At 36.9% G+C, this 17,622-nt stretch overlaps 1 protein-coding gene across 2 annotated transcripts; it reads left to right on the forward strand.

Moving 5' to 3' along the window:
* The first annotated feature begins 825 nt into the window (after positions 1-825).
* Positions 826-15,069, forward strand: LOC113080999 (keratin, type I cytoskeletal 19-like). Of its 2 annotated transcripts, none has more exons than XM_026253067.1 (10): positions 826-884; positions 4,306-4,766; positions 6,562-6,644; positions 7,630-7,789; positions 9,253-9,501; positions 10,489-10,593; positions 11,934-12,154; positions 12,406-12,587; positions 12,695-12,797; positions 13,437-15,069. In XM_026253067.1, exons 2-10 carry the CDS (start codon positions 4,569-4,571, stop codon positions 13,648-13,650), a joined length of 1,515 nt encoding a protein of 504 aa, XP_026108852.1. In that variant the 5' UTR covers positions 826-884; positions 4,306-4,568; the 3' UTR covers positions 13,651-15,069. The 2 variants fall into 2 exon arrangements, with proteins under 2 accessions (XP_026108852.1, XP_026108853.1); XM_026253068.1 differs by having other exon boundaries at positions 7,630-7,783.
* The last annotated feature ends 2,553 nt before the right edge of the window (positions 15,070-17,622 follow it).

The raw sequence follows: 17,622 nt of genomic DNA on the forward strand, positions 1-17,622 counted from the left end.
ATTCATGAAATACAAATTAGATTATATGTGTGTGTGTGTATATATATATATATATATATATATATATATATATATATATATATATATATGTGTGTGTGTGTGTGTGTGTGTGTGTATAACATTTATATGTTATATAATTTGATTATTTAATCAACAAATTGTTATATCTATACTAATTTGTATTTACAGGTTATATATATATTATATACAGGTTAATAGATTATTTTTGCAAAACTATCCGAACTTTTTCTGAAAATACACGAGAACACCACTGTTCAAAAACAGATGACATCACAAATACATATGAATGAACGAGGTGTTTGTCATCTGCACTAGCCCAAAAATATGACTGCAACTATTGCTAAGTACAAAAAGGACAAAGCTAAAGTATGATCTCATTTAGCTGAGGAGTGTAGACAGGTGGGGACGAGCAGGAACTTACGGGCCTCATAAAAGATCGTAGGTAGTGTGTCACCATCTGGATATCAAAGTTTGCATGTCCGAATTGACAGCTTTTCTTATTCTTTTTTTTTTCTTCAGTAAGCCACCTTGTATTTTAACTGTCGGACAGGTAGCTGCATGCCTGCAGTCTTTACCTGTTTGTAATTACCTGCACTCCCTGCACTTTCAGAAAACTCATGAGGCCAAGTTGTTTTCTCATGGAGCAGTGCCGGGGGCTAGATCAGGTTGGGCAGCATTCCCTGTCCCATGACTTCTGAGGTGCTCAAGCAGCCAGATGTGTCGACACCCCAGAACCAGACCCCAGTGGGGCGGGCGCAGCCAGATGGACTCTCACCCCACACTTCAATGACTGGTATCTGAAGGGGAATCACCAGTGCAGGGACAGTGGAGGAAAAAGGGGTGGGACGGGCGAGGGCGTGTTGGTAAGTCAAATGGCTTTGTTTTGTTTTCCTCTGATGATTGTGCTCTCTGAAGTTGTAGCTGCGCAGACGTCTATGGTTCGGTAGATCAAACGCAGTGAAACTGGCACAGCATTTACCATCATTATACTGTTTGCACAACTGCGTTTGTATGTTTAACTTTTATTCAGTGTGTTTTACTACGTAAACACGTCGAGCTTGTATGCAAGTTACTCTTCTTCTCATCTGTTTGTTTCAAATGTCACAAGGCCATTAGATGTTTCTCTTTCAATGGACATTTAAAGGAGTCATATGGTGTTGCTAAAAATACATGATTTTGTGTATTTGGTTTAATAAAAATAAAAAAAACTTTTATTTTACACATGCTGTAAATTACTGTTTCTCCATGCCCCGACTTTCTGAAAAGCATACATTTTTACAAAGCTCATCGATCTGAAAAGTGATGTGTGCTGTGATTGGCCAGCTATTCAGTGTGTTATGATTGGCTGAATATCTCAAGAGTGTGACGGAAAAGTTACGTCCCTCACCATACTGTGATGCCATGTGTCCCGGCCGGAGTGATGAGACAAAAACATTAAAACCCATTATAAACGAGGCATTTGTTGCATCCAGTGGGGGCATAATCACTGATTATAATGTTTTATATTGTCTTTTTACGCGTTGCATCATGCTGCATAAACATTAAACCATGTCTGCATTTGTGGTCAGAGAACCGACAAACAACAGTCGCTACTCTACACTCTTCAAAACTCACGTTTAAATCGTCAGTGACAAATTCTTTAAATATAAAAACATACTTACAGGCTGTTAGTCAGAACAGCTGGCATTGTAGGTTCAGGAAACAATTCTCCATTAAATGCACTGCACACATCTGTATATTTGGTTTGAACTGTTCTAGAACAGTGTTGTAAATACAACTTTATGTTAGAACATGTTAGAACCAGCCGTTTTAGGGGTGCGTGGTTGACTCTTAACTTTTATTACGAATATCTCTTTGGATTTGAGACTGTAGTCTTTGTAACTTTACAGATCTGCTTTATGCACCAAGAGCTTGAAACACTCCGAAGAGAAAGGACAAATTGTAATCTCATCATAGGAACCCGTTTAACCAACAGTGTTTTTTCTAAAAAAAAAAAAAAACAAACAAAAAAAAAAAAAGCAGGCAATGACTTACATATTATTAATTAAAAAGAATCACTCCGCAAAAGACACTCCGTGTAATACAGGGACAAAAAGTCAACAAAAGACTTTGTGAAAGGAAGCAGTGCCTCCCTGATTTGTTTGTCAATGCAATAATACCTGCCTATTGTCTGCAAATTATTCTGTCTAGACTGACTAATTAGAGTCATTATTATATTATATTATAATATATATGCATTTTATTTTTTACTTCTATTAGTTCATTTATTCAGATTGATTCAGTCACAAAAGCTGCAGCCTTCAAATTTGATTGGATTGGTCAGGTGAGTGATGCATTATATTTATCACTATTATTACTAGTATTATTACTCACTATTAATATAGATTTTTTAATATTGTATATGTAATTTTACACATAATTTAACACACAAATATATTTATATTTCAAAGTTAATATCATATATATATATATATATATATATATATATATATATATATATATATATATATATATATATATATATATGAATTTGTATTGTATTGTATAAATTTGTTGTATAAAACCACAGAAATATGTTAGATATTTAAACTGGGTGTAATTCTTCTTTCCATTTAAGTTTCTATTCTGTAATAAATTATAGGCCTTATGTCAGTACGCACTACATTATTCAAATAATTTCTTTACTTTTATGTGGAGATGCAAAACACATGAACACACATGCATTGTCGCAATTGTTTTTTTCATATCTTCAGATTTCCTCAGTCAAAACATTTCTGCTTTTTATTCAGCCTCGCTATAGCAATATTTGGACACCCTTGTCCAAGGAATCTCCTTGCTCACAGGCGGCAAGGAAGTCGACCGGAAGTTGAAGTCGGCCAATTGCCGCCATCTTTTAGCAGAACTTCGCTTGCGTTAGCATCCCATTGACTCCCATTCATTTTGGCAGCACTTTGACAGCGAATAACTTTACATCTGAGCCGTTTAAAGACTCCGTTTGTCCATTATTTATTTCTAAAGATACACGACAATGTATAAAGGGCTCCATTACTTTCTATGTAACATTATGGCCCTGTATAAACAGTTTTTGTAAAAATAGGCTAACGATTGTGTCACAACCACTCGACTCTCTGTCGCACAGTAGAGAAATTACCTTACAGACAGGAGGAGAAGCTCGCAGGTAATTAACTTAATATGGCGTACTGGCGTTACATTTTAAAATACTATACAAAATAATTAATCAGAATACTTACTCCTGCTCACTCACGCCAAAGAACTCCCCGCTCAAGCTCGCCGTCTCCGCAAGATTAACGATGGCAGTTTGCACGCACAGCTACTAGAAGATTTACATCTGTCAGACAGGTTGCTGACGTCATCAAGTTTAGTTTGAGTCTGCGCGTCAGAAAAGGAAGTGCTAAAAAACGCTAAAAATGGGCTTCACTTGTCTCAATTGAGTTCCAATGGGGTCGCTGTGTCCATTTCTTTTACTGTCTATGCTTGCTCATCACAAGTTATTTCTTCTATGAATCTGTTTTGAATTCTGTGCAAGAGCGCCCTCTGGCGTTGAGTATGAATGAAATATACACTGCAGAAGCGTGTATGAAAGCGCTTAGTAATGTTCACATCATCTGTCTTGGATACAAATAAAACCCTAGACTTGCATAGAATAAATCTTTTATCTTTGCATTTAAATCTACATTTATTCACACTGGCCCTTGAAAACATCTATGTGAACAGTCTTGCCCAAAAAAGTGTGGGACATAAATTCAAATTTATATAATTTTTTTACACTTAACTCTGGTAAATAAATAAATGTCTATTTACAATATTATAAACCATAGATTTGTGCATGTCCCTGATAGTCGACATTCCCCTTCACATAGAGTGTGCAAACTTCTGTTCTAACCTAAATGTCAAAATGCTTTTGTTAATCCGAACAGCTTTATCGAATCGCTTGAGATGTAAAGCAGCTTGTATTTTGTAAGTACGCCCTGCAGGTCTGAGACATGCCTCGACACCGCATACCTGTACTGAGGACGAGTTTACCTAGACAGAAAAAAACGATTAGGTAAAAAAATCTGAATGTCAGAATCTAATAGCGAACACAAACCGGCATATACAAACACCCTACGGCGATGCAAACAAACCGCACGCAACATGAGCCACCAAAACTGGTGCACACAAAAACACTGCAGATCCTTTAGTACTGTGAAACACAAATGGACTTTGACCTGTGTCGTGTGTGTATGTGTGTGTGTGTGTGTGTGTGAATTGTCACTAATCCAGGATCAGCCTTAACAAAAGCACCAGCAAAACCCGTGACACAAATTGTGGCCTCTTGCTTTTCACCTGTGCACGAGGCCAGCGGGACCCTGTTGCGCCCCTCGCTCCCATTCCACTCTGCAAGTCCCCAAGGGCCTTGGAAAGGCCTCATAGGTCCATAGGAGCCACGTCGACAGTCATATTCAAGCAAAATATTTATTCGGTAAACACCTGATCATCTTAGGTGTGGCAGGACGGCTCAGAGACATTTCATTTCATCTAGCCCCATGGAGCAACTCGAAGAGCCAAAACTGGCCATGAGGGGCCTGAACGAACGGCTGAAGGGGTTCCTGGAGCGTGTGAATCAGTTGGAACAGATCAACTGTGAACTGGAGGAGCAGATTGTGGAGTGGGGATTCAGGAACGTCGCTCAGCGGCGGGACTGGAGCAACGAGGAGGCCCTGGCACAGGAACTGCGAGCTCAGGTGGGTCTGTGACGTTCACACTCTTTATCTGTTTATCTGTGTTATCTACAGCTTGCCTGTCTCGTTACCTTGCTGTTTAATGCGCCCCTGAAAACCCCCTCAGACTGGCTCTAGGGTAATGGACCTAATTAAAACTTTCAAAGCATGTATTGTTTTCTTAGATGCATTATCTTCTGTAGTGGCCCTCAATTTGGCCCCTGGGGGGCCCACTGCACATTTTAGGTGTCTCAATATGTCAACACACCCAGATCAGGTTATGAAGCTCAAGATAATGAGTTAAATCAGGTGTTTTAGGGGAGAGCAATTAAAAATTTGCAATTCCGATGGCTCCTAGTAGTCACTTGCTTTGTTAAATATATGTAACTACTGTATTTGATAGAAAGAATATGTTTAGAACAATATACTGTCATTCTACACATACTGTTTTGCAGTATGCATTCTGTGCAGCATTGCATGATTTTGTAACATTGTATATTCAAAATTAAGAATATGTTATGACACATTATATTTTTTGCATACTATTTCCAATACTCTTTTGGAGTATGCATGGTATCCTGTACTGTACCACTCATACTATTGATGTAGTATGCAGTATGAATATACAGTTTGACTCATAATTTAGATGCATACTATATATTATACTAAGAATATTTGGAATGGAATTCTACCATACTGCTATATTTAGTATACTGTATGCATACTGTGCAGCATGTAATATTCTATATTAAAAATTAACAATATGTACAGTATGTTATGGCATACTATAGTCTGTGCATACTATTTGGAATACTATTGCAGTGTGCACAGTTTATTGTACTGCACTACTCTTACTATTTAACTGCGAATATTTTGTTTTCTGTCAATAATCCGATGCATTAATACTAATTTGCAGTATGCACTGTACTGTATACTCTGTACAATATCCATGCAATAATTAGATATTCTATATATCTGAGACTAAGGATGTGTTCACAATGCCATACTACTACTACTCATACTATTTTTTGCAGTTTACAGTTTTTAAACTTTGCAGCATGCAATAATTACATGACATTTTTTGCATTCTATTTTTCATAGTCTTTTCAATAGGTTATTTTTATAGGTTTGCAGGCTGGTGTTTTGAATTCTTTGGAACAAACAGTGGCACAAACAGGTATTTTAGTGGATAACTAGAGGGCGGTTAACCAGACACTTAACACCTGTGCTTCCTAAAACTGTTCCGGTGCCTGTGGCCATACTGACCTTGTGAAAGATTGTTAATCCTTTAGTGCCTCAGGGCTGGCTTTCGCACCTGGCTTGATCTTTGACCTTTACTTAATAATAGCCAGCCTGAAGATTTGCAAAAATTCAGATAATACAGTTTAAACCCACTTGTGTTGTTTAGTATCTTTAAAGATACAATCAGTGCATTGGGCAATGTGCATAACAGACATTAAGTGAAAAATCCTGGCATCATTTAAATGTTCAGTATGGGTATTTGCATAAACTGAGTTTGTCGATCAGTAGACTGCCAGAACAAACACATGCAGATGCACACCTACATACACCCTGATCTTCCCACTGAGAATTCAGAAATGATTTTTTGTTCCCATGATTATATGGGTGTTCACAGCCATTTATCATCAACGGGCTTAGCCTTGTACCTGGCTAATATGTTTTTTTTTTATTATAATTATTTTTTATCAAATTGCTCAAGAGGGTAATTTCTACCCACGGGCAATTATAATGCAGTTTATCTTAATTATATGTCTTTTTTTTCTTGTTAATTCTCCTTCTTTTATGTTTGTTTTGGCAGGTTAGGATGATCATAATGGAAAATGCTGAAGTTTTGTTACAATCTGATGCAGTGAAACTCAGGGCAGCACATTTAAAGACAAGGTTAGAATCTTTCAGTGAACAAAAATATATATATTTTTTAAATAAAACTAATTTTTTTAAAAAACTAAATAATATATATATAATGTGTGTATATATATATATATATATATATATATATATATATATATATATATATATATATATATATATATACATATGTGTGTGTGTGTGTGTGTGTGTGTGTATATATATATATATATATAAATATATATATATATATATATATATATATATATATGTATATATATATGTAAGTTCAGCCAAACTATGGGATACACTACCCAACCCAGTGTGTTCTGTAACTTGTCCAAATGTCAGTAAATTTGCATACTGTGCATTGTATTCATAATACAGTCTGCATTCCAAACATGCCAATGGAATATTTCACTTAAAAAAAAAAGTGACTTGAACATCTCTTCGCCCTCTTGTGGTGGGACTGGAAATGCCTGTGGATGCTTGGTAATGAATAAAGTAAATTAACAAATGACACATAATAAGTCAAATTTTCCTAGAAAGTCAGTACTTTGTTGGTTAAATGTGATTGGTTTATTTATTTTGTGTACTGAGATTGTATGTCTAAATTGGAAATTCTGATGAATAGACAGTTGACAAAAATATGTCAATGTTTGCCTTGTATGCTTTCATTATATTGTTTCTGTCAGCACTTCTTTAAGCTTGTTTAATATATATATATATATATATATATATATATATATATATATATATATATATATATATATATATATATGTATGTATGTATATGTATATGTATATGTATATATATATATATATTATAAAATGAATTGTTTAAAAATATAATATCATTACTTTAAAAAATAGTGCTTTTGATGACCTTTGACCCTGAAAGACATCTTTGTTCTTTTAGTTTTAAATGCATTTCCATTTTAAAATAGCTTTATATAAAACCTGTTGTAGTCCACTGCATGACTTTAACTTAGATATCTAAGTATGCATATGTGTGTAGGTATGAAACTGAGGAGAAACTCCGACTCCTGAAGGAGCAGGAGGTGTCACAGCTGAAGCTAAAGAAGAAAGAGATGGAAACGGCAAACAGCCTTCTGGAAAAGCAGCTTTATGAATCCCAAAACGAGTTACAGCAAATCATGGAGGAACATGAGGTGACAGTGAGTGATTGTGTCTAATTGTGCAATTGTGTGTCACTGTGCGTGTTATGTTCTGTCAGTCATAGTAAGCAATTAACGAGAGAAACCTTGATGTCTGACTTTAGTAAAAAAATACCATAAAAATGTTCCCTAATGTCTTAACGCCAAGTTGCGGTTAGCTTCGAGGAAAGTGGGTGTGTGTATAGGGAATGGTGGTTACTTACTTTACCTTTAATTATTAGACGATATACTGTATATAGATTTTGCCAGTAATACAGTGTATTCGGACATCTTGTGTCCTTTTCATTTGTGCACAATTATTATCTTTGCACATAGTAAATATATAGCTTTAGTGCAACCAATGCACTATTTTTTTTTTTTTTTCTTTTTTGCTAAATTTGAAGAGAAGTGTCTACCAATACAAATACAGTTACTAAACCAAAAGTTGAACTGAAAAAAAAAAAAAACTTCAAATGTTATTGACTGAAGTTAGATAATCTGATGGTGAGTGTGTTTTGACCAAGTACAACATGTTCCTGGATCAACATCCCTCTTGATCCAGGGACATCATTCCAATCAACCAATCAGAATTGAGAGATACATTTTCAGGAATTGTCAGTTTTAGGCTTACAATCAGGATCTGGTGTTTCTACACCCTTGTTAATCAGATATCATTTCCCTCTAATTTTAGGAATAAATTATGGGTAGGGTTAGGTTTAGGGGTAAGGATTGGGTAAAGTCTGTATTTTTGGACAGTAATGTTGATCCAGGATCAACAAAAGATGTTCACAGTGACCATAAACTGATATTGGTTTAAACACTTTGTCGTAGTTACTACATTTAAATTTACACAACAGAAGTGTAAACTTCAGTCTGTCGGTATCAAAGTTTCAACCCAACATAAGTAGTTCCATAATAATCCGCCGTTTTGATTATACATTTTGTTCACGGCAAACATTCGGTATTGGTATGATCTGATCTTTATGTTTCAGAGGCTTAAGATTAATAATTATCCTGTTTATATAGTCTAAAGGTCCGTTCACACCAAGGAAGATAACTATAAAGATTAGCGTCCACACCAGCGAATGATATAGTCTGTTTCTAAGCAAACGTGTGTCTGCCGCTTTAAATTATGGAGCTCATTACAGCAGAATTGATTCTGATTGGCTGTCAATGTTTTTATCGTTCATTAGAAAAAAAATTGTTCTGAAAGTGATTCCTACGATATCGTTTCTCTGCGCCTTTATCGTTATAGTTGTGTTGAGGACTACGCTATTCTTTAATATTGAGAACGATTTTTAAAACTATATCTTTATAGTAATCATCCTTGGCGTGAACGGGCCTTTACCCTGATTGGGCTGGCCACATAGTCAAGGAAAGATGAAGATGAAGGAAATTTTTATTCTTCATGAGAGTAGCCCTTTAAATTCTCCTCAACCTCCGTCTCATTTTCCACCCCCCCTCTCTCTCTCGTTGGCTGACAGAGAGAGCTGGATCAGCACCAGCGGCGATCAGTAGAGGAGTGTGATAGAGTGCTAGCGCAGGTTGCTGCAGGAGAGGATGGCAGAGGAATGGATCTCTCCCGGACCAGCACCCAGTGCGACCCCTCCAGCCCAGCCCAGAGTAGCCCTGACTCAGCCACGCCACCAAATCCTGCTCCAGGCTCCGGTCCGGCTTCAAAGAGAAGGCCCCGAAAGGATGCAACCAGCCCCACAGCTGCATTTCCGCCACAGGTACGGGTGTTCACTCTCTCTCTCTCCTTCAAACACTCTCTACAGTCTGCTGGCCAGGGCACTGCAGAGCAGTCGTAGTGTGTGTGTGTGTGTGTGTGTGTGTGTGTGTGTGTGTGTGTAAGTAAGTAAGTGTGTGTGAGTGAAAAGACTGCTAAGCCACCATTATTATTCGAAACAAAATTAGGGATGCAAGTCTCATTGAGCATAACTATAGTTTTTTTCTGTTCTCATCAGTAGGTGACTGTTTATTTATGCCCTCGCACAAAAACGTGGGCCATTGGCCTCATAAATCTCCTTGAAAAACAACTACACACTGCAGCCTGTCTTTATAAATAACTACTATGTTGGTACATTGGTAAACTGAGTGTATCAATACATTTCTCCTCCAAGGTTCTTGGTAGGTGTCCAAAAACATTCTGGTACCACTGAACATGGTTTTGGTAACATGTCCCAAAAAAAAAAGGTATTGCCATGGTACAAGTCCCAAAACATAGATATTAACACTTAACATCATCTCCTGAGAAACATGGATGGTAACACCATAGTACATGTCCAAAACATGGTACTGTTCAAAAACAAGATTTTGTTATTTGTTTTTAGACTAGACTTTATATTGTTTTTGGAACTGTGCGGTCATTCTTATCAGATGGAGAGTGAACTGATTCCTAGACAGTGATATACATAAACTCAAACCACAAGAGCATCCAGTTTTCTTTAATGTGATCTATTATGTTACCAGTGCTCACATTTGCCATATACATTTCTTTTTGGGATGTAAATCATGGGTAATTAAAACAATATGCCAGAGGGGCTATGCATTACAGTCATTTTACCATGAGTAAGATGTGCCCTGAGGCACAGTGTGATCAAAACCTCAAAGGTAAGCAAGTTGATAGTTGAAAGCTTTCAAAATGTAAGATGTATTGTATTCTGTGGTATGCTTATGTATGTCTGCATACAGTATGTTGTGGTTTTTGAGTACTGTAGGTGAGAGCAGGTGATGAGACACTTAAGGAGGCACGAGCCGAGCTCGCTGAGGCCCGGAAGCAATGGCACCGTCTACAGGTGGAAATCGAATCACTACATGCCTTGGTGCGTTTGGTTCTCACAGACATGCCCACAGACACACCCGAACACACACAAACACTCCAATTCAGAAACATGTAGACACACCTAAACACACACTGCTGAACCCATTTCACCTTAACGCATAATCAGCAAATTAGAATATCACTTACTGCTACAGAACATAACGCATATGCAGGCCTTAATTTCTGCTGGAACAAGCCTGATCTGAATCCGACATCTACGGAATCAGATTAAACCTCTATTCAACGTCTATGTAGTGCGAATTCAGTGATAAACATACATCAATACTTTGCCTCCAGGGAATCACTCATCACTCCACAAATTGTTACCAAATACTAGTTTTGATTGTTAGATATTAATTAGCTGAATGTTGTGGGCTCAAAACCCTTTGAAGGCGCCATGTTACACAAGTTGATCCCAATGCAACAAACATTGTGCCCTTAAACCAACATCTTAATCTCAGATATATCCGTCAGTTTCTGGAGTTTTGTTGGTCTCCGCAATGTGGGATCCTTGAGTTATTATGATTGTGCCAAAGTTTTCAACTCCAGGTGCCTTCAGGGGGATTAACAATAACAAGAAGGTTGGTGGATCAAACAGCATAAAATGCTTTCTGTGATCCATTATCATTGTGCCCTTTGAGCAAGTCACCTAATCCCAGGTTGGTCCAGGTGGACTGACCCAGTAAAACATAGATGAAGTGGCACTGGAACAGAAGTGACTCGACTTAAATGGAAGATGCCTTGCTTGCCTATAATATTTTGCTCTCTGTTCACTGTTTTAGACCATCCATCTCCATTCCACAAACCCTGAAATTCCATCCATTCATTAAGTTAGTGGTTCCCAATCCTGAGGGGCCAGTTGCATAAACTGTTAAGACTAGTCTTAAAAAGTTAGTCACCTACCTTTTTCTCTTCAAGACTGGTCATGACTTTTTTAATTCAGTTCTGAAAAGGTAGATTTTTCTAATTTGCATTGGAAAAGTAAGACTGATTGCCCTTTGGCAAATACTAGTTTGTCAAACTAGTTCTTAAGACACAAATATGTGTGTCTTAAACATTATGCAGCTGGCCCCAGCTAGTCCTGGAGAACCCCCAACTGCAGATTTTAAATGTCTCCCTATTCAAACACTTCTGATTTAACTCATGAGTTCATTATTGAAGACTCTGAGACCTCAAATGTGTGTGTCAGATAAGAGATACACCAGAACCATTGCATTAAGCCATTCTCCAAAAAGATTGTCCCACAAAGGGACATGGGGATGCCGGAGCCTATCCCAGTGTCTCGAGTGTAGGCTGCTCCTGGAGATGTTGGTAATAAATAATTCTGTTTTATCCCACCAGGAGAAGAGTCTCCAAACCTCCCTACGCCACACTCAGCTCCAGTACTCTGTGCAGCTCAAGGATCTGTCCCAGTCTGTCAGGGGTCTGGAGTCTGAGCTAGAAACTGTGCGGGATGGTCTGGAAATCCAGAAACAGAACCATAGTCAGCTCCTCAACACCAAGATGAGGCTGGAGAAAGAGATTTCAACTTATAGGAAACTCCTGGAACACGAGGAGGGCAGGTAGGGGAGAGACAGATTTCCTGAGCTGTATTTGTTTATGCAACTAAACCGTTAGCACAGGCTCAAACTTGCATGATGTTTTTTATGCAACTTCAAAGAAATACACTGGAATTTTGACAGGGTTTTTTGGCACTGGCATTGTGCCATTGATGTTAAAACAGTCAGTCAACCTGAAGAGATTTCTAAGGTACCAATGCAGTTGAGCATGGTCTTGAATCAAACCTGATTTTTCTTTCACTCCTGAACCACAGGTTTCTGAACTCAGACGGTCGGTCTGTAAAAATGAAGCCATGGAAGGGGTCAGTTCCTGCTCCAGAGCAGAATGGCCTGCCCAACGGATGTGATGAAGATATCGCTGAGCCAATCTTCTCCAAGAGAACTTCAAAATTAACGCCGGCCCTTCGGCGACACCAGAGTCTTGTCATCCTCACAGGTAAGAATGATGTCAAAAGCCAATTAAACCCATTTTCCAACCAATGATTCCACAGCTGCAAGCCTGAGAGATGTTTTGCAACTCTGTGTTTGTGTTTTTCCATCCAGAACCAGTTCAAAACAAAGATGGGGAGATCTGTACTGTGAAGACTCAGGAGATCCTGGAAGGAAATGTAGTGAGGGAGAGTGCAGAGGGTCACGGAAATGTGGAGTGAGTTTACATAGACTTATTTAAAAGCCTTGCTTAGCTGCAATGAAGAACCATAAGCATTTCACACTTTAACCTTTTAACTGTCACTCACATTTTTGAACATAGACTTGAAAGTGCACGATCCAAACCTACATTTTTATAATTCATGTCTGAAAACATGATTTTGATGTACCATTTTCATGGTAATGCAGTGTTTGATTTTAAAATGGGTTTCAAAGGATTCATTTTGAGATTTTAAGTTTTCAAGTGATATATCATTTCTGATGATTTCTAAAGTGTGTTAGAGAAAAAGGCAACAAAAGAAGACTTTTTTTTAACAAAGGTCAGAACTCATGTTATGATGAATGTTTTTTTTGGTGCACTCTTGCCATAAATTGATCTATTACTTTTCCTACATAATTTTTAACAAAAAATATTGGTAAAATGATTAGATAAGAATTAAAATTAATATAGTGAAGTAAACGTAGGTGTCCCGTATATGGGATGGGGTGACGGTTAACAGGTTAAGGACAAACATCTTGATGTGTTCTTGCTTGTGGCTTTCCAAGCAATAAAATTGAGATGGAACTTTTACATAATTTTTTTTTAATAATCCTAATATATATATATGCTTATTATTTTGCTTTTTGTGTGCTATAGGACAGAGAAGATTGACAAGGTAATCAGACAATGGGAAGGGTCATTCTTTAAAGGAAATCCCAAGCTGAGGAAGAAATCTGTGTCTCTGCGTTTCGACCTTCATATGGCTGTAGCGGACGAGGGTTGCAGCCAAACAAAACAGGACAGTCTCCCTAACGTGGAGGTCCGTCTGGTCATGAAACGGTCTCGTAGCATACCCACTTTTGCCCAGTGATGTCATGATGCTACTACATCACAACTGTGACATCACTATGCTACCACACCACAACTGTGACCTCACAATATGACCTTCACTACAATAAAGGGGTGGTGACCACGTCTCAATGTCTCGGCGGCTAATAAAAGCGAATCACTTTAGTAACGTCATAAAACTCTTGCCATTTAAAGTAAAAAAAGAAACTCATGCAGATAAAGCTACTTAAAGAAATTGTGAGGAAAATGTATTTGTAGTTGATTTATTTTACTTCACACTTAGATGTATGACGGTGAATGGGGAGTACAAATGCCTTGCAGTGTTTCAGATTTCATTTTGACTTTAGAGTGAGACTCTCTCTGTGGACGCTCTACTCCCACGTTATTGATTATGAGCACATATGTGAAAATGTGTATAGTTTATACATCTATAAAGCTGACTCTTAAGTCTCAGTGAGAAATGGTCAATGAGGATACAGCGATTTCACATTCAGTACAGCGTAACAAAAGATGCCTTATTGTGTTTGACAAATGTTACTGGAACAAATGTAATACTCCAGTGCAAGCTAAGGGGGTATCAAGTTCTGGTTCTGCAGGAGGCTATAGTGTGAACCAAAAAAAAAAAAAAACTGCGTAATTTGCAAGTGTAGCAAAAATCAGCAGCCAAAATAAACAAACAAATAAATTAATTTTATGGTGAAACTGATGTACAGTCCTCACGATATTGCCTGCATGAACCTGTACAGAATGACTAGCAGTCTATCACTGCGGAGAGAATGAAATGAACCACTCTGAACTTCTACTTACACCCACATATATAAGTTACATTGCTTTTATGCATCATTTAAAGTGCAAATACTGTGTCTTCCAATCAAAAATTATGCAGGATTGTTCCGAAATCTTGAAATGATCATATTTCAACAACCCAAAAAATATATATATATATATATTTTTTTTCTTTTCTCGTCTGCATATATTAATCATTTAAACTGTTTTATTTAGTTCTAGCTCTGATGGAAGTTGTTCTGTAAATACATGGGGGTTTCCTGATGCAGCAAATAAATGGATACATTATGCATATAGTTAATTTGAAGTAATATTCAATCTAATTAAATCTATATCGCTGAAATATGATGATATCACCTCATAGGTTTAGTTGCTTTCATTCATGTAATGCACAATCTACTGTTATACAGGATTAACCTTTCACATTTCATCATCTTTCCAAGGGATTGTGACTTACTCTAAGACATGTGTAGAGAAATTACACCATTTGCATTGGTAAAATATGTCATTTTCATATGCACTTTAATGAATTAAAATAAAATAATTGCCAACTTTCAGAATTTTCACTGTACTCAATCTATTTGTTTTATTTTTATTTTTTTATAAAATCCATAGCGCTGCCCTTCTGAGTGATTTGGCTTTTACACTGTATGACAGGTTCTAATAAAGCTATTATTATTTCCAGATGAGCTATTCATGTTATGAGCAAAGCTGTCCAAAGACATTTCATTATATAGACCACAGTGCCTGGAAAACTAGCACACAACACAGATGTCCCAGTTAAGCCTGGCATAGATTTGTAACAGAACAAAACCGTCATGAAAATGATTTTACTTAGATAACGGTGTACAAAACAAATGATGTTGAACAACCATTAAACTAAGTAGGCTAGCATTGTTTTTTCTTTTTCTTTTTCTTTTTACCTATATGTTTAATAATGCCCAAGTTCTGGGATGTTCTCTTGTTAAAGCAATTTTTAAACATGCAAACCTTAATAACTTAAGTTTTGCTAGATGCTAATGCAAACAGTGTATGTGACAAACTCTGGTAGCACTCAATACACTTTTGACTAAATACTTTTACCAACAAATTAGTGATTAGCGGTAATTGGTGTAGCCTATATTTTAATGCTGTATCCTGATGGTTAAGATTAGGCTGTGGAGCTCATATGTGGATGATTATGTTACTGGAAGACCGTTATTAAAATGATAAGTTAATATAAATCGCAAGCTCTGAACCACTTACTTGAGAAACAGCTGTAGAAAGCAGATGCAGATTTCTCCTTAACTTAAAAAAGATATTCTTTCCACACCTGTAAAACGGATATCCATATTATTGTACACAAATAATGTTTCAAATATTATATAGAGCATTTAGCATTTTCTGAGGAAAATATGGGTGATTCTATTCTACCGCTAAGTATTATGAAGAAAAAATGAACGCTGCTCCCTAGTGGTCATTTATGAACTTGCCAGACAAAACAAGTTTCCCTCCTTTTTGTGAAGTAGGCTATTACATACTTCGAGTATGAACATAATTTGATGAAGAAGTCAAGTATGTAGTAGGTACTATTAGTATCCATCATGTTGCCCTTGTTGACTTATAATGTACTAACAACAACTGCAAAAACTGTAAAACTGTTTATCACAAATAATTTTATTTTGTATTACTTATATATATATATATATATATATATATATATATATATACATACATACATACATACATACATACATATATATATATATATATATATATATATATATATATATATATATATATATATTCCTCAGCTCCAGTGGCATTATGGGATACAGTAGTAAATTGTAGCACTCTTAGAATCTCAACAGATGCAGAATTGTTTTTTTGTTTTTTTTACATGAATGTTAATTCATGGGTAATAAATCCTGAATCCAAATTATTTTCCTCTAACTAGCTATAGCCCTGCTGAAAAAAACAGCATATGCTGGTTAGGTATGTTTTGATGCTGGTTTGTGCTTGTCCTTTTGCTGGTTTATGCTGGTTCTTGACACATGACCAGTATAAACCAGCATCCCAGCGTCAAAACATATACCTAACCAGCATATGCCGGTATTTCTACAAATGAGTATGCTAAAGGGATAGTTCACCCAAAAATGAAAATTCTATCATTAATTACTCACCCTCATGTCGGTCCAAACCTGTAAGACCTTTGTTCATCTTCGGAACACAAATCAAGATATTTTTTGATGAAATCTGTGAGCTCCCGCATAGACAGCAATACAACTCAAATTTTCCCAGACCCAGAAACATATTGAGGACATTGGTAAAATTGTCAAAATCAATGGTTCAACTGTTTCAACTTCAACTGTATTTTACAAAGCTATGAGAATACTCGATGTATTCGGCAAAGAAAACCAAATAATGACTTTATTCAACAATCCTTCACCTCCTCATCCTGTCTGCAGTAGCATGCCCCATTATCATGATGTATACACCGCTTCACGTAAACAACGCATGTGCATGGTACTGCTATCGTTATTTTTGTTCTCTTTTTGCGCACAAAAAGTATTCTCATAGATTACGGATGGACCATTGATTCCTATTTTACTGGTTTCCTTGCTGTGTTTCTGGCTCTGGGATCCTTTCAGTTGTATTTCTGTATATGGAGGGACAGAAAGCTCTCGGATTTCATCAAAAATATCTTAATTTGTGTTCCAAAGATGAACGAAGGTCTTACGGGTTTGGAATGACACGAAGGTGAGTAATTCATGACAGATTTTCTTTAGGTTGAACTATCCCTTTAAGCAAATAATAAAGAAAAATGAACACTGTGTGTGTTTTTTGGGTGGAAGTAGGTCACACTGAACCCATATAAGCTCATCTGATCCCTGAAATTTGGCAGAGATTTGTGCTTACAGCCAGGAATGGCATTTCTGTGTATCTGAGCGTGAGGGTTTGCACATTTGCAAGTGTATACACATGTTTGGGTGTTTGTTACTACAGACTATTTTGTAGCCAGGGAATTTCAATACTTTGCATACAGGAAATTGGTTATCCACTTCTTTGGACCAATACTTTTTAATACGAGTGCGTGTGGAGGTGTGTGCGTACCAACCAACACAGCTGAATAAACACACATCCAAACATGCCCATGCACTCAGTGCCGTCTCTATACCCCATAATCCACCTGTCTTTTTCTAGAAAGCACTGACTCAATTTTTGGATC

Source organism: Carassius auratus, unplaced genomic scaffold (genome assembly GCF_003368295.1).
Source record: "Carassius auratus strain Wakin unplaced genomic scaffold, ASM336829v1 scaf_tig00032695, whole genome shotgun sequence".
Taxonomy (NCBI): Eukaryota; Metazoa; Chordata; class Actinopteri; order Cypriniformes; family Cyprinidae; genus Carassius; species Carassius auratus.

What these genes read in the sequence shown, in the direction of transcription:
- LOC113080999 (XM_026253067.1), top strand. Translation starts at nt 4,569, where the DNA reads ATGGAGCAACTCGAAGAGCCAAAACTGGCCATGAGGGGCCTGAACGAA. An exon ending in GCAGCACATTTAAAGACAAG is followed by an intron (nt 6,645 to 7,629) that starts GTTAGAATCTTT and finishes ATATGTGTGTAG; the next exon opens with GTATGAAACTGAGGAGAAAC. An exon ending in CAGCTGCATTTCCGCCACAG is followed by an intron (nt 9,502 to 10,488) that starts GTACGGGTGTTC and finishes TGAGTACTGTAG; the next exon opens with GTGAGAGCAGGTGATGAGAC.